We start from the raw sequence: 17,913 nt of genomic DNA, 5'->3' as shown, positions 1-17,913 counted from the left end.
AAATCTTCTGAGTTATATGACAAAAGGAAGTTATCTCCTGAGAATTCAAGGATGTTTCCATGGAAACATGCTCACGGAGGTCAAAAGAAGCAAATACAAAGACACTCTATCTCTCTAAGAGCTTTGTAATCAAACGTGTGGCGTGGGCGATACTGGCACAGGATCACTCAGTATAGTGAGCCTTCATCAAAGAAAGCACCCATACTCCGTAATCAAAGCAGAATAGTGGCTCAAAAGAAACATGAAAGGTACAAATTTAGAGACATTTCCACTCCAAATATTCACGTGGACTGTTTGTGCCCATCTGTGGTGGAGCCTTCCAGGCTCATTCTGGTCCGTTCAGCCACAGGAGAGTGGACATACAGAGAGAAAAGCTTTGGAGTGATAACTGTCTTGGGAGAAATGAAACCACTCAACTATTCTGTGCAAAAGAAGTATAAGCGAGAAATTAATATCAACCTCAAAGTTGACTGGAAGGGGTGAGTCTCCCACAAGATCCAAACTCTCAGAGACACAGTCTATCTTTCCCAATGTTCCTCAGAATTCTGAGTCTTGGATCCTCCTCAAGGGAGCTTCCCAGTGAAGAAATCTTTCTGGCCTGAAAGTATCCTAGGACATCACACTAATTTCCCAATTAATATGTCTCCCTGGCCCTAAAGAACCATGAGAATAAGACAGACTTCCGAAGGGGCTCCTTCCAAACACAAAGGAAAATGATGCCAAATAAGAATTCAGACTGATAGAATTCAGTCTTGATTCTTAGAGACCAATGTTCCTTCTTTCTTCTCAATAGAAAGGTAATGGGTCCAGAAAGCTCTTATCAAACTGGCTTGATGTTGTTTAGAAACAAACCAGGATCTTAATCTGAGTCTGACTTCTTATAGTCTTTCCCAAACCTCTCAGGAGATTCATAAATAAGTATCCTCTCTTGCCTCAAAATTACTCAGATTGATGAGCACTTTCTATTCTTTCCTTCACAAAAACCTAGTTAGAATAAATATGATTCCCCATAAACAGCTATGAGAAGTAGCTACGTGGCACAGTGGAGAAAGTGCTGGGCCTGGCATCAGGAAGACTCACATTCTTCCCAAGTGGCTGCCTTTAGGCTAAAATATAAACTCTTCAGTTTGACTTTTAAAGCCTTTTACAAGCTGATCTTCACCTCCCTTTCCAAACTTCTTGTATATTACTCTGTGATCCAGCTTTGTTGCTATTCCTCAACCAGGACCCTCTTCTTTCTATGGCTTTCCCCACAAACTATGTATATCTTGTATTTTTTGGTATATACTTAGAACATATTGTCTCCAATTCCTATCCCTTAGCTGGAAGTTATTTGAGAACACATGCCTGGTACACAATAATTTGACTGATGTCAAGATTTGAACTCATAAAAGTTGAGTCTTCTGATTCCAAACCCAGTGCTCTATTCACTGCACTACTTAGTTGCCAGAATCTTATAAAATTACCATACAGTTATCCCTAGCATAGTGTCTGGTAAATAGTGAGTACTTAAAACATGCTTGGTTCCTTCTTCCCTCCCTTCTCCAAGATTATCAACAATTTATTTTTTTTTAATACATGAAAAAATAGTTTTCATCATTCACCTTTGCAAAACCTTATGTTCCAAATTTTTCCTTCCCTTGCCCACCTCTCATTCCTCAAGATATCATGCAATTAGATATAGATTAAACATGTGCAATTCCTCTAAACATGTTTCCATATATGTAATGTTGTACAAGAAAGATCAGATCAGAAGGGGAAAAAAAAACACAAGAAGAAAAAAACAAACAAACAAACAAGCAAGCAAACAGCAATAATAGGCTTTGCTCCACATTCAGTCTCCATAGTTCTCTCTGGATGTGCATGACGTTTTGCATCCCAAGTGTATTAGCCTTGCCTTGAATCACTGCATTGTTTAAAAGAGCCAAGTCCATCACAATTGATGGAAGCTTATTATATTGGGTATCTTAGTGGGGGTTGGGAAGCCCGAGCAGATCTGAACCAGTGGAGTTGGGCGACTCAAGCAAGTCAGAATGGGAGCTGGTACAACCAGAGCAGATCAGAACCAGTGGGGGTGGGGCAGCCCAAGCAGGCTCAAATTCAGTGGGGGATAGACGGCTCAAGCAAATTAGAATGGGGGCTGAGACAACTGAACCATTTCAGAACCAGTGGGGGTTGGGCGACTCAAGCAAGTCTGAATGGGGGCTGGGACAACCGAAGCATTTCAGAACCAGTGGGGGTTGGGACAACCGAAGTATTTCAGAACCAGTGGGGGCGGGGGAGCCCGAGCAGGCTCAAATCCAGTGGGGCTAGACGGCTCAAGCAAGTCAGAATGGGAGCTGGTACAACCGAAGCATTTCAGAACCCGTGGGGGCTGGGCAGCCCACGCAAGTCTGAATGGGGGCTGGGACAACCGAAGTATTTCAGAACCAGTGGGGGCGGGGCAGCCCAAGCAGTCTCAAATCCAGTGGGGGCTGGGCGGCTCAAGCAAGTCAGAATGGGAGCTGGTACAACTGAAGCATTTCAGAACCAGTGGAGGCTGGGCAGCCCACGCAAGTCTGAATGGGGGCTGGGACAAACGAAGCAGATCAGAACCTGTGGGGGCAGGGCAGCCCAAGCAGTCTCAGATCCAGTGGGGGCGGGGCCTCAAGCAAGTCAGAATGGGAGCTGGTAAAACCGAAACAGATCAGAACCAGTGGGGGTTGGGCGACTCAAGCAAATCAGAATGGGGGCTGGGACAACCGAAGCATTTCAGAACCAGTGGGGGCGGGGGAGCCCAAACAGGCTCAGATCCAGTGGGGGCTGGGCGACTCACGCAAGTCAGAATGGGAGCTGGTACAACCAGAGCATTTCAGAACCAGTGGGGGTTGGGCGACTCAAGCAAGTCAGAATGGGAGCTGGTACAACCAGAGCATTTCAGAACCAGTGGGGGTTGGGCACTCAAGCAAGTCAGAATGGGAGCTGGTACAACCAGAGCATTTCAGAACCAGTGGGGGTTGGGCACTCAAGCAAGTCAGAATGGGAGCTGGTACAACCAGAGCATTTCAGAACCAGTGGGGGCGGGGCGACTCAAGCAAGTCAGAATGGGAGCTGGTACAACCGAAGCAGATCAGAACCAGTGGGGGCGGGGCGACTCAAGCAAGTCAGAATGGGAGCTGATACTACCGAAGCAGATCAGAACCAGTGGGGGCGGGGTATCCCAAGCAGGCTCAGATCCAGTGGGGGCTGGGCGACTCAAGCAAGTCAGAATGGGGGCTGGGACAACCCGAGCAGATCAGAACCAGTGGGGGCTGGGACAAGCCCGGATCTCCTATTGGAATTCAAAAGGATGCTTTTGACCAAGATTTGTAATTGAACGTCTGGCATCCTGGAAAGATAATTTGTCTGGAGAGGATATGCCTCAGCTAGGAGGAGCTGGGAATCTGAAAGGAATCACAGATCAATAAGAAATACAGTTTCTTAAAGGGACCACAACCGGCTTCAATCTGATCCTGGAAAAAAATAAGCCTGGCATGCTTTGAAATCTAATTTGCATTATTAAGATTTTTCTTCCTCACTTCACAAAATGACAATCAACTAAACAATAAACTAAGTCGTGTTTTGTAGCATTTGCTGATTTTTGAGGTTTAAATACTGACTGAAAACTGAAAAATCAGCTCTCCTGGGCTTATGAGAGCTGGCTCTAGCCCACCTGGAAAGCACTTAATGAGCAGGGAAAACACTATACATCCTACGCCCCCAGCTCTTAGGGAGCTGTCCATCAGACAAGCCTGATAATGGCAGTTAATGCCTGCGACCTGGGGATGTGGGTGGAAATGGGAGACTGAATCATCCTCAAATCCTAGGCATGTGGGGGAGGAAGTATTGGAAAGGCTGAGCTGGGCATTGTTATTGGTCTCTAGGTCTCTCCCTAGGCGAGCTTTTCTTACATTCAATGAATAATTGAGCCAATCTTGGGCTGAAGTTTCATCTGTTTTGTTTCCACTGGGGAAAGGAAGGAAAGATGTTAAAGTGGGGGAGGGGCAGTTCTCAAATGTCTCCACTTCACAGGACTTGCCGAGGGTGTTAAGGACAGGTGTGGGGGTCCCCCATCTATCAAGACCTGCCCCTCTCTGCTGCTGCAGGTTTGTGTGGGCAGGGAGGTGAGTGTCTGCGTGTGTGAGTGAGAAAGGGGGAAGGAGGAGTAAGAATAGAGATATAGAGATTAAATCAGTGGGAATTGGACAGGTGGGGAGGCTGATGGAAAAGAAAGACAAGAGACAAGATAAAGGGATAGACAACATACTTAACAAATTTGAAAACTTCACAAAAGTGGGAGTTACTATGCTGGATGACAATCAGGAGGTAAAAGACCTTGAGAGATTAGACCTTTGGGCTAAATTGAGTCATAGAAATATAGCAGGAATAAATGTAAAATGCTAAAAAAAAAAAAAAAAATCACACCAGGAAAGAATAGGGAAAGCATGGTTAATTATCAAAAAGCATTTATTAAGCATCTGATGTGAGTCAGGTACCATGTTAAATCCTTTTTAGGCCATAGTTCATATGAAAAAATCCTACAAAGTAGACTACAACACCAATATAAATCCACAGTGTAGCATGGAAGTAAAAAAAAAGTTAATACTTTTTTGGGTTGGGTTTTTGGGTTAATTCACACAGAAAAACCATACCTGAAAAAGGTCATTCTAAGTGTCACATTTTAGTTAGGATATTGACAAATTGGGGTGCATTGTGAGGGGTAGAATGGAATGATGAGCAAACTAGGGGATCCCAAATCATAAAGGGTCAGTTGAAGGAACTGGGGGTGTTTTGCTTGTTAAAGATTTGGGGGAGTCATGGGAGCACTCTTTAAGCATTTGAAGGACTTTCAGTGGAGGAGAGCTTCATCTTGTCCTTTTTGGATCCAAGGAACAGAAAAGGAACAAGAAGAGGAAATTACAAAGATAGTCATTTATCTTAATTAAAAAGAAAATTTTTCTAACATCAAGGGCCATGTCAACATAGAATAGGCTGCCTCAGACATGGATTGCCTACTACTGAAAGTCCTTCAATTGAGATTGGCTGACCAATGGCTAAGGATATTGTAGGAAGATTCCTATTCATATATTTATTGAACTAGATGGCCTTTGAGATCTTTTTTTTTTTTTTTTTTTTTTTTTTTTTTTTTGCTCTGAACTGGTTCTGAGTGATGGCTGGGCTAGGCAGCACAGGAGTGTGGGGGACGTTAGGTCAGTATAGGAGGCACCCTGGACCTACAGGGGCCTTGTTTTGGGTTCAGCCCATAATGTTGTCCGTCTTCTGCTATACCCAGCCTTCATATGAGGAGACAGACTTCTGAGACTCAGCCCTTCCCCAACCTGTTACAGCTTCTACACCTCTCCAGCTGTTGCTGTTACAATGGGATCTTGTGGAATCTCCTTCCCCATCCTTTGGATGCTCTCTTCAAGCCTGTGTCTTTTGCTCTTAACCCAGCTCCTGCCAGGTATAGAGAACACTCTTTTCATGGGAGGGCATATAATAGATACCACATTATTGGGGGGTGAGATGCAGAATGGATATTTGGATTGGTAATAAGAGATACATGAGAGAATAATAGCAAGATGGATGGTAGGTTGGTGAATGGTAAGTAAAAGGATGAACAGTGGATAGAAATAGGTACTTGCTGGCAGGTGGTTGGTGGGTAGATGGCTTAAGATGAATGACAAATGAATATAAATTCATATGATACTATGGTCAAAAAATTAATTTGATTTTGGGTCGCATTGAGACATGGTTTTGAGGTAATAATTCCAGTCTGCTCTGCACTGGACAGATCATAGTTAGTATTATATTTCCTTGCTAGCATATTTTAGAATGGATTTTGATAAACTAGAGAATACCAAGAGGAATGCAACAAGAAGTGTAAGAAAGGAACGTGGCATACCAGTTTATCCATTCAATAAGCAGTGATTAAATGCCTGTTATGTACCAGGCATCCCCTTGATAAAAAGTTTCTGATATTAAGGAGCTCATATTCTATTGGAGAGAAACAACATGTACATAAAAAGTTTAAAAAAAAAAACAAACTATGTACAAAGTAATTTCCAGGGAAAGGACACTAGTAACTGTAGGATTTGGAGAAGTTTCCTAGAAGAAATTACTCAAGATGATCTTTGAAGGAAACTAAGAATTCTATGAGGTAAAGGTGAGAAGGCTATATATTATAAGCATTAGGAACAAATGAGAGGTGAATTGTCCTACAAAGGAAAGAGAAAGAGCACAACTCATATAGTGAAAGGATAAGGATGCTTATCCAGCAAAGAAAACTAAAAAAACGAGAAGTCAGACAGGTAGGAGATCCAGGTGCTAACAGTATCATGAAAATCCAAGAAGGAAAGAAGGTCCCGGAAGAGAGAGTATCAAATACTGCAGAGAAGTCAAGACAGATAAGAACAAGGAATAAGTCATCAGATCTAAACATTAAGAAATCATTGATAACTAACTTGGAGAGAATAAATTCAGTTGAGCAATAAGGTCAGAAGGACAACTGCAAAAGACTGACAAATGAAATATAAGATAGAAAAGTATACATAAAAATGTGTATGTTTTATACACATAAAAGGATAGATCCTTTTATCTAAGAGTCACTGTGAAAAGGAAAAAGCCAAGATAATAGTTTGAAAAATAATTCGAAGGGAATAGGATCAAATGAGAGTTTGAAAAAAAATTAACATTTATATAGCATGTGTCAGACATTCAGCTAAGCACTTTACAATTATTTTCACATTTAATCCTTATAACAATCCTAGGAGGTAAATGCTATTATTCTTCTCATTTCACAGATTAAAAAACTCAGGCAGATAGAAGTGGAGTGACTGTTTGTTTGAGGCCATATTTAAACTCAGGAGTTTGTGTTTTTTGTTTTTTGGGTTTTTTTTTTTACTCTAAACTCAGAGTGATAATCACTGTACCACCTAGCTGACTGTTTTTATAAATGTGGGAGATGTGGGCACATTTGCAAGTAGTATTAAAGTACCTAGCAGATAACAAGAGGATGACGAAGGAGATGAGCATTCAGAAGAGATCTGAGAGGACATGATCAAACGCTCAAGTAGAAGGCTCAAGTAGAAGGGTTGGTGTTTGCAAGAGGGATCATTTCTTCCTGAGATTGGAGCAGAGGAGTAAAGAATGAAAGATGCTATTGAGATATTTTGAAACAAGGAGACTGGGTATATTTAACTTAAAGTTTTAAGGAGTTGGGTTACATGGTTTTTATCTTCAGGTATCTGAAGGTTTGTCACTTGGAATGGAAAACTTACTTTATTTTGACTTAGCTCCAAAGAATAGAATAGGAACAAGTGGAGGAAACTGTAAAGGCACATTCAGACTTGATTTAAGGAAAAATTTCCCAAGTGATGGCTTCAAGGCTCATTGTTGGATACTCCCTTCCAAGATGGGATATAAGATGGATGTGATCTGAATGTTGAATGGTGATAATAGATTAATAAATGATAGGTGAATGAACAGTGGATAACAGTACATGGAATATTAATAAATAAATGGTCAATAATAGATGGACAGTGAGTAGTGGAAAGTAGATGATGGATTGTAGAGAGTAGGAGGGATGGTAGGTGGGTGGGTAGTAGATGGAGAGAGTTTGGTGATGGTAAATATATAGATGGGGGTTAGATGGACCAAGGGTGAATGGTGATGACACAGAATGGTGAGAAGATAGAATATAGAAAAAAGATGACGGCTAAAGAATGGATAGATGGCAGATGATGGGGGTGAATACATGTAAGAGTGAATGAAAATTAAGATGGTAGCTGAACTGAAGCTAGGTAGAAGATGGATGGTAGATGTCCCCACATCTCTCCTTTCCTGCTTTCAGGCTCTCGAGCAGCTGAAGGAAAGCTTGCGCAGCAACTGCTCCATGACCTCTTTACTAACTACACTAGTGCCCTTCGGCCTGTGGAAGACACGGATCAAGCCCTAAATGTGACACTGGATGTGACTCTGTCCCAAATTATTGACATGGTGAGTGACAGCTGTAGGAATATTTTAACTTCATAGGCATAAAAGTCAAAATGTACTGTGCATGTGCATGTGCTTGTTTATACATGGCTGTCTGCACAACCACATGTGTACAATTGTGTGTATGCTTGTGCAGCTGTGTTTGTGTTACCATATCTATAGGGCACTTAGTATTTCTCACCAGTCCCGTTCTTCCCCAGGATGAACGAAATCAGGTACTGACTTTATATCTGTGGATTCGCCAGGAGTGGGCTGATGCCTATCTGCACTGGGAGCCTGAGGTCTATGGGGGTCTTGACTCCATAAGAATCCCCAGCAGCCTGGTCTGGAGACCTGATATTGTGCTCTATAACAAGTATGACTCTATAATAATAACTAATAACTAACAGTTGTATGGCTAAAGTTTGCAGTTATGTATTATCTCTTTTTAATATTTAATATTTTCATTTTCCCACTTACATGTAAACAATTTTTACATTTTTTTAAACTTTGAGTTCCACTGATAGACTCTGAATGGATACTGAAGCATATTTTTTTCCATTCACTTTGTTCTTTTTTGTGTTTTTTTTCACTTTCAATCAGTTTCTTTCACAATTGTGACTAATATGGAAAAAATGTTTTACATGATAGCACATATATAAACTATATTAAATTGCCTACCATCTTTGGAAGGGGAAGGAAGGGAAAGTTTCTGGAATTCAAAATCTTGTAAAAATTAATACTAAAAAAATTGCACATATAACGGGGCGGGGAAGGAAGAATAAAATCCTATTCAAATCTCAAAAAAAAACAAAACAAAAACCTTTGAGTTCCAGATTCTCTCCCCTCCTTCCCACCCCAATCCCCATTAAGAAGGCACATATAAAGTTATACAAAAACATTTCCATAAAAACCATATTGTGAAAGAAAACAGAGATCTTTCCCCTCAAAAAAAAAAAAAAAAAAAAAAAAAACTTCAAGGGGAAAAAAGTGTGTTTCAATCTATATTCGGACACAATGAGTTCTTCCTTTTATTATGGACAGCATTTTTCATCATAAATTCTTCAGAGTAGTGGATTACTGTATTGCTGAGAATAGCAAAGTCATTCACAGTTGATCACCCCACAACATTGTTATAACTTTGTACAAAATACATTTCACTTTGCTTGAGTTCATGGAAGGCTTTCTAGGTTTTTTCTGAGAGTATCCTGCTCATCATTTCCCAAAGAAGAATAATATTCCATCATAATCATATAGCACAATTCAGCCATTCCCTAATTCTGGGCCTTTAATTTCTAATTCTTGCTACGAGAAGAGAGGTGCTGTAAATATTTTTGCACAAATAGTTTCTTTTCCTTTTGAAAAAAAAAAAAAAAAGGATTTTTTGAAAAAAAAAAATCTCTTGGGATTCATGCCTAGGTGGTATTGTTAGGTCAAAGTACTTGCATAATTTTATAGCCCTTTGGACATAGTTCATATCTTTTGCTCATTTATCAATTGGGGAATGGTTCTTTTTTTATATAAATTTGACTCTTCCCCATATATTCCCTATACATTCTCTATACATACAATGAAGCCTTCATCAAAGAAACTTGCTTCAAAATTCTTTTCTATTACTATTACTATTGCTAACTGTATTTTCCACCAGTTTATTCTCTTTCTCCTTTCACCATGACCTTCCTCAAGTGTTTTGCTACTGGCTAGCTCCTCCTCCAATGTGCCCTCTCTTATATCACTCTCCCCCTTCCCTTATCCTCTTCCTTATATATATTATCTTGTTTGATTCTCACAATGACCCTGTGAAATAGGTACTATTATTATCCCCATTTTGCAGATGAAGAAACAGAGAAACAGCACATTGGGAGCTTTGATAATAGCCTAGATTATACTTCCCCAAACTGTTAGTCAACAAGAACTTATTAAGCACTTACTATGTGCTAGGCACTGTGCTAAGTATTGGGGCTACAAAGAGAAGCAAAAACAGTCCCTTCCCTCAGGGAGCTCACCTTCTAATAGAAAAAAAAACATATAAATAAGATATATATAGCAAGGGAATTTATTATCAAGGAGAAGTCAAGTAGAACACAAAATTCAGGAGAAACCAGCATAAGATGTAAAGCAGATAGGAAAATAGTAAGTCAACAAGCAATTTATTAAGCACTTACTGTATGTCAGGTACCCCACTAAGCACAAAGAAAAGCAAAAGCAGTCCTTCCTCAAAGAGCTCCTATTTTACACAGGAGATGACATGAAAATAACTGTTTTACACACATGGGTAGGGGAGAGATATTATAATGGAGAGATAAAGTGAAAATGAAACTGGAGGAAACCATATAAGGCAGAAGCAGGTGAGTGAAATGAGCAGGACCAGGAGATCTTATATACTTCAACAACAAGACTATATGATGATCAATTCTGATGGGCGTGGCCCTCTCCAACAATGAGATGAACCAAATCAGTTCCATTTGTTCAATAATGAAGAGAATCAACTACAAGTTGAAAGAACTCTAGGAGATGACTAGGAACCACTGCATAGAATTCCCAATCCCTCTATTTTTATCCGCCTGCATTTTGGGTTTCCTTCACAGGGGAATTGTACACTATTTCAAAGTCCGATTCTTTTTGAACAGCAAAACAACTGTTTGGACATGTATACACATATTGTATTTAATTTATACTTCAACATATTTAACATGTATTGGTCAACCTGCTATCTTGGGGGGGGGGAAGGAGGGGAAAAATTAGAACAAAAGGTTTGGCAATTGTCAGTGCTGTAAAATTACCCATGCACATATCTGGTAAATAAAAACTATTTTAAAAAGCAAAGCAGAAGCAGGCCAGGGCAAAGAACGCATAAGGGGTACTGAGGCAGGTAGGGGACTGACAGAGCAGGACCAGAGCAGAGAACGGAATAGAGGGGAAGAACAGAGGGGAAAAGCGCGGCCCGGAATCTGAGGGAAACTGAGAGAAGTGAAGCAGGAAACAGGGAATTTGGAGGAGGGAGCGAAAGCGCAGGAAGAGGAATCTGGGAAGGGGGGCGGGAGGGTCCCGGGCGCGAAGGGAGGCCTGGAGGTCGGAGGATCCTCCCTTACTTGTGGTCTCCGAGGGAAAGGCGGGCGGCCCTTCGCTACTGTGTTGGAGGAGACTTCAGGAGCAGTTGGAGCTGCTGCCCTTGAGCTCCCCCCCAGCTCTGAGACCGGCGGCTCGGGAGGAAAGGGCGGAGGGGAAGCTGCCCGGACGCCTTGGACATCCACGGCCCCTGTCTAACCCTCTGGAGATGGCTTTGGGAATCCAAGCTCCGTCCCCAGCAAGGCCGCACCTGTCTGCTCCCTCGGTCCCCAGCGCTCGCCCCCAGCGCTCCCCCACCGCTCTCCCGCAGGGCAGACACGCAGCCGCAGGCCTCGGCCAGCACCAACGTGGTCCTTCGCCATGACGGCCGCGTGCGCTGGGACGCCCCCGCCATCACCCGGAGTTCGTGCCGCGTGGACGTGGCGGCCTTTCCCTTCGACTCGCAGAGCTGCCGCCTGACCTTCGGCTCGTGGACCCACGGCGGCCACCAGCTGGAGCTGTGGCCCGGCGCTCCGGGCGCCAGGCTGGACGACTTCGTGGAGAACGTGGAGTGGCGCGTGCTGGGCATGCCCGCGCGGCGGAGCGTGGTCACCTACGGCTGCTGCTCGGAGCCCTACCCGGACGTGACGTACACCCTGCTGCTCGAGCGCCGTGCCGCGGCCTATGTGGCCAACCTCCTGCTGCCCTGCGTGCTCATCTCGCTGCTGGCCCCGCTCGCCTTCCACCTGCCGGCCGACTCCGGGGAGAAGGTATCGCTGGGTGTCACCGTCCTGCTGGCCCTCACCGTCTTCCAGCTGCTCCTGGCCGAGAACATGCCCCCGGCGGAGAGCGTGCCCCTCATCGGTGAGCGTGGGGCCCGCCCCGTCCCACCAGCCTCCCCCCCTCCCCCCAGGAGTCAGTGTGGGACAGCCGAGAGCCCCGGGAGAGGGGGAAAGGGACCCTGGGGGGGGAGGGGGGGAACTGGAGGAGGAAAGGAAGGTGTGACAGAAAAGAGAATGGGGACACTGAGGGGAGGACAGAGAGGAAAAGTAGAAGTTTGAACAAGAGTTAAAGAACGGGATGCTGTAAGCGCTGTGGGCAGAGCGGGAAGGAGCCGATCCCCCAGTGCTGCCCCGGAAGTAGCGGGGCCTCCCACGGAGAACCGCGTTAGGGGTAGGCTGTGCCTCTCCGAGTCGGGCGCCGAGGCCCTGCTCCTTCCAGGAGACACTGCTTCCCTCCCCTGTGTCTCTTCCCAGGGAAGTACTACATGACCACCATGGCGCTGGTGACGGCATCCACGGCGCTCACCATCCTCATCATGAACCTCCACTACAGCGGCCCCGGAGCGCGCCCCGTGCCAGCCTGGGCCCAGACGCTGCTGCTGGGCTACTTGGCCAGAGGCTTGTGTGTCCGGGAGCGGGGGGAGCCCTGCGGCGGTGCCCAGCGGCCCCCGCTTCCTGTCCGCCCCAGACCTCCCCCGGGGCCCGCGCAGGGAGCCGGGCCGTGCCCAGAGCCCCGCTGCCCCTGCCACCAGGAGGCCCTGCTCCGCCACGTGGGCGCCATCGCCGGGGCCTGCCGCAGCCACCGGGCCGCCCAGCGTCTCAGGGGAGACTGGAAGCGCCTGGCCCGGGTGGTTGACCGCTTCTTCCTGGCCGTCTTCTTCGCCATGGTCCTTGCCATGAGCTTGCTGGTCCTGGGCCGGGCCATCTGAGGGGAATGTGGGTCAGAGAAGGAGCTGGCACGGGCAAGAACTGGGACCTGGAAAACCGCGCTTAGACCAAGGGAGGGCGGAGTGACGGAAAGTTAGTGGCTAAAAGATTCAGTAATCCAGCTCCTCTCTGCAGAAGGGGAAACTGAGATCCCCATTTGTTGCTTCAGCCTCGAGGAGAATTTTTCTATAGAAATCCAAAAGGAAGCCGGATAAATAAGACTGATCCATATTTCTATAACTCTTCAGTGTTTACAAAGTACCTTTTTTCAAAACAACTCTGTGAAGAAAGTTATGCATGTATATTTTTATTCCTATTTTACAGAAGAGAAAACAAAAGTTCAGAGGAGAGAAATTCTTGCCCAAGCTCTCAGGAAATGGCAGACTGGAGGCTTGAGCTCACATCCTCTGGTTCCCCAAATAGCTAATCCAGCCTGTAAGGAGGCAGACACCCTGTATGGGCCACTTACGAGATGCCCGTTTCTAAGAAGGACAGTGTAGAGGTGACTCATGCTCAGGTTTGGATTTGGCAAGATTTTCTCAAAGGCCCCTCTGGCTTTAAGATTCTAGGAGTTTTAGTTCTCGGCCTCCAGCTCTCCCTTCCTTCTTCTTTCTTCCTCTTTTCTGAAGGCTCAGCCTCTCAGCCTTTAGGGTGTGCTTCCATATATAGGGTTTTTTTTTTGTTTGTTTTTTTCCTTGAGGCTGGGGTTAAGTGAATCGACCAGGGTCACACAGCTAGGAAGTGTGAAGTGTCTGAGACCAGATTTGAACTCGGGTCCTCCTGAATTCGGGGCTGGTGCTCTATCCACTGCGCCACCTAGCTGCCCCCCATATATACTTTTGTTCCAAATGCCAGCTGAATAGCTATTTTTTAAAATACATTTGTGGCTAGCTCTTTATCTTCTCTGACTTGAGCCATGGAAGGCCCAAGGCTAGAAAACCTTGTGTAGCAAAGATTTGGGGAGCCTTAGTGGACTATAATAATCTCAATATAAATCAGGGTGACATTGCAGACAAAAAGAAATGTAACACAATTTTTGTTTTCTTTAACAAAGGTCTAATATCCAAAATGAAGATGATAGATAGCCCCTCTATTCTTTGCTCTGGTTAGACCACACTGAAGTAGGAGAATAAGCGTCCATGTTGTAGAGCTGACAGACGCACTTATCTGTATTCCATTGCTATAAGCTGACCTCATATTTTGACCTGTCTAGACCAGAGGTCCTCAAACTGTTTTAATAGGGGGCCAGTTCACTGTCCCTCAGACTGTGGGAGGGCCGCACTGTAGTCTCCGCCCCTCAGCCCATTTGTCATAACCCTTGGGCCATAGTTTGAGGACCCCTGGTCCAGACTCTCAATAATTCATCCTCAGAGAGCAAACTCTCCTTCCTCAGACTCAATAACTCTTGTCTTGTGCATGGCTTCCAGGTTCCTTTCACATGAAGATCCCAAGAAAACTACCCCAAATTTGAAGCCCTTTGTGGGTCAACATTAACTCGCAACCATAACTCGCAAGTCCTGCCAAGATGTTTCTTTTACTAGGTCACTTGAATGACATATAAAACAAGTAACAAGAAAGATTCCACCATATATTTGGAGGTTTTGGGGGGAGAATACTTCAATAAGTGAGAGGGAACACACAAAAGGAATATGCGTGTACAGAGAATATGCATAAAAGGGTACATGCAGAGGACACAGGTGGGACAACTCATGACTCTTCATACTATGATCACAGTTGATCTCTTTATTGATGCAATTCGTTCCTTTTTTTTGCCACTCCGCCCAGTATCTTTGTGAAGATCCTCTTGCTCTCCACTGCCATCCATGGTCTTCAGTTGCAATATGGCTTCTTTTCAGCAAGAAGAGGGACCACCAGCACTTAACTCATAGCTCCAGGAGCTGTTGTAAACCCCAGTCAGCCTCACCCATCCAGCAAACTGGAAAAGACCTACATTTCCAGGCTGCCTTTTAAATTCTCTTTACCTCCTGGACTCCCTAATTCAAACTCTTGTATTGAGTTGGGCCAGTTTCGATTATATCTTTGGGTTGCTAGCCTATATCCCCTTATCTTATCCCAGAAAAGAATGCTTTAAACCAAATTGTAAAATAGATGAATGGACATGATAGAGACATTTTTTTCAAAGCCATAATGCTCCTTGTTGACATCAACCTAGAAGCGGGTTAAAAAGAGATGAGTAGAGTTGGTGAAGTTATCTATTTTCCCTCAGGAGTCCTTACATGTGAAAGATGGATGCCATTTGTTCTGTTTGAAACAGAGGAAGAACTAGTAGAAATAGGAGGCAAAAGTGTAGGGAAATAGGCTTTGGCTTAGGTAAAGAAAAACAAATGATGCATTTGAGAGTTGAAAAGGACCTCAAAGACCATCTAGTCCAACCTCTACCTGGATCAGAACTATCTCCAATTGAAATAAAATGATTTGAAAGATCATGAATTCCCCTTGAGACTAAAAATCTTCAAGTAAATATATTATAGAGAGAATTGCTGTTTAGGTACAAGTTGGTCTAAATGGCCTCTGAGATACCAACTAGGTGGGTATGAGAAGGTTCTATGACCTTGTTATTGAGGTGGTTCCATTAGAGTGATAAAAATGATTCTTCCTTTCATATTAATAACCAATTATTAAATTATGATTAAGATTTTCCTTTTCTGTTTCCTCATTCAGAAACTAGTCTCTGTAGGTTATTTAGCCAGTCTTTGAAGAACCTTGCTAATAAATGGAAATTGCCCAAATCCTCACTATAATGCTTTTGGATCTTAAATGGAACCCCACTTGACTAATAAAAGCTATTGTAGAAGGGATTTTTTTACCCATAGGAAATACCCGCTATCCTTAGGATCTTCCATTAAATTTAGTTACCCAGTTTTTGAAGGAAAAACCAGGCAGAGTAGTGTGGGTAGAGATGAATTATATGGTCCACATTGCTGGAGGCTGCTGAGTCTCATGGTTGGGTCCAGTTCTCAGCAGGAGAAGCTAAAAATTGTTTGTCCACCTCTTCATTAATATGTCCCCTCCCTCACTGATTTTTAACCAATCAGAGTTGACTTCTACCTTCAGGTACATCCTCTTTTTCAAAGCATTCAATATTCTCCAGGGGGTGTCTTTGACTTTCAAGAGTGCCACAGACCTCATTTTATTAAGTATTTGCTAGCCATAATTTTTAAAAACTGATTATTAGTTGCCCAGAAATTATGCCTCTCAGATTTTTAATTTGTCACAAGAGTAACACACATTTGTATAAGAGAAATGTACCAGTTGCTAGTGTTGTGAAATACTTGAAGTTGAAATACCTGAATTTAAATCCTGCTTCTGCTACTAGTTGTTGGACCTTGAGAAAATCCCTTTGCTTGTAGAGAGCTCATTTATCAAAGGAATAGTTGGGATTGATAACCTCTTCAGTTTGATGTTTTTTAGCTTGGCAATCAGGATTAGTAACTTGCCCAGGGTCACACATTAGTAAGTGTCAATTGTCTGGCTTTGCTGTGTTTCCACTGGGCTTATATCCCAAATAGATCTTAAAGGAGGGAAAGGGACCCACATGTGCAAAAATGTTTATGGCAGCCCTCTTAGCAGTGGAAAAAAACTGGAAATTGAATGGATGCCCTCCAATTGGAGAATGGCTGAATAAATTTTGGTATATGAATGTTATGGAATATTTTTGTTCTGTAAGAAACGACCAACAGAATGATTTCAGAGAGGCCTGGAGAGACTCACATGAACTGATGCTAAGTGAAATGAGCAGAACCAGGAGATCATTGTACATAGTAACAGCAAGATTATATGATGATCATTTCTGATGGACATGACTTTCCAACAATGAGATGATTCAGGCCAGTTCCAATGATCTTGTGATAAAGAGAGCCATCTACATCCAGAGAGGACTGTGGGAGCTGAATGTGGATCACTACAGAGCATTCTCACTCTTTTTGTTTGCTTGCATTTTGTTTTCTTACTCATTTACTCTCTTTTTTAATCTGATTTTTCTTGTGCAGCAAGAGAATTATATAAATGTGTTTACACATGTTGGATTTAACATATTTTAACATGTTTAACATATACTGGATTGCTTGCCATCTAGAAGAAGGGGTGGGGGAAAGGAAGAGAAAATCTGAAACACAAGGCTATGCAATGGTCAATGTCAAATTATCTATGCATATGTTTTGAAAATTAAAAAAACTTTAACAAGAAAAAAAGACTGTCTGGCTTTGGATTTGAACTCCTATTCACTGCATCACCTACCTGCCCAGACTGCTTCAGTTTTAAAGCCTGCTATGATCTGCTCTATGATCACCAGATCCATGATCTTCTCCAAAAGAAATCTGGGGTATAAAGTGGTAAAATTGGTACCAAATATAAATTCAATTCAAATATTTAATTAAACATCTATTTCATGCAAGGCAGTCTTCTAGGACTGAAAATACAAAGACAAAAATAAGACGGTTCTTGCCCTGAACAAGCTATTAAGGAGAAATATTACATATACAGATGAGTAAATAAAAAGGTAATTTGAGGAGGGAAAGAACCCAAAGAACAGGAGAAGATAAAGGAAGTAGGTGGCACCCACACATGATCTTGAAGGAAGATAAACACTCTGACAGGTAGAGTAGCAGATTGCTTATACTAACATACAATAAGCAAGAGATGGAATGTCAAGTTCAGGTAACAGCTAATAGTCCAGTTGGCTGGAACATGAAGGGAAGGGGGAAAAAACTAAGATGGAATTAGATTGTTGAGGGCTTTAAATACTAAGTAAGTTAAATTTTCATTTTATCCTAGAGGCTATAAGAAGCTAATGTGTGAATAGTAAAGTTACACATCAGGCCTCTTCCTTAGGGAAATTATGTCAGGTGTGTAGAAGATGGAATGAAGAGGAGAAAGCAAGTTAAGCAATTATAATGGTCTATGACAGGAAATGAGAAGTAGTGATGGATTTATAAATAGAACAAAGGAAGAAGAAATGAGAGATGACCTGAAATAGAATCAACAACATTTGCAAACTGATGGTGAAGAGTGAGGAAGAGAAAAGAATCAAAGATGATTAGAGCAGGCACAATTACTATAGTACTCAGGACATAGTCTAAGAGGTTAGAGCTGGGCATATTGTTCTCGGAGTCATTGGTATGCAGAACGTTTCAACTTATAGGAT

General features: G+C 43.1%; 1 protein-coding gene across 1 annotated transcript; it reads left to right on the top strand.

Moving 5' to 3' along the window:
- Nucleotides 1-3,271: 3,271 nt before the first annotated feature.
- Nucleotides 3,272-16,940, top strand: CHRNA10 (cholinergic receptor nicotinic alpha 10 subunit). Its single transcript, XM_074304952.1, has 6 exons — nt 3,272-4,124; nt 5,312-5,482; nt 7,871-8,016; nt 8,214-8,368; nt 11,372-11,904; nt 12,297-16,940. The coding sequence occupies exons 2-6, from the start codon at nt 5,398-5,400 to the stop codon at nt 12,749-12,751; spliced, it is 1,374 nt and encodes a 457-aa protein (XP_074161053.1). The 5' UTR covers nt 3,272-4,124; nt 5,312-5,397; the 3' UTR covers nt 12,752-16,940.
- Nucleotides 16,941-17,913: the final 973 nt, after the last annotated feature.

This window comes from Sminthopsis crassicaudata, chromosome 3, assembly GCF_048593235.1.
Source record: "Sminthopsis crassicaudata isolate SCR6 chromosome 3, ASM4859323v1, whole genome shotgun sequence".
Taxonomy (NCBI): domain Eukaryota; kingdom Metazoa; phylum Chordata; class Mammalia; order Dasyuromorphia; family Dasyuridae; genus Sminthopsis; species Sminthopsis crassicaudata.
The sequence above is the reverse complement of the archived record's forward strand: the minus strand, read 5'-3'. Positions and strand labels throughout refer to the sequence as shown.

Excerpts from the sequence above, each read along its gene's own strand:
- CHRNA10 (XM_074304952.1), top strand. The coding sequence starts at position 5,398 with ATGGGATCTTGTGGAATCTCCTTCCCCATCCTTTGGATGCTCTCTTCA. Across the intron at positions 8,017-8,213 it reads TGTCCCAAATTATTGACATG|GATGAACGAAATCAGGTACT; the intron begins GTGAGTGACAGC and ends GTTCTTCCCCAG. Across the intron at positions 11,905-12,296 it reads GGAGAGCGTGCCCCTCATCG|GGAAGTACTACATGACCACC; the intron begins GTGAGCGTGGGG and ends GTCTCTTCCCAG.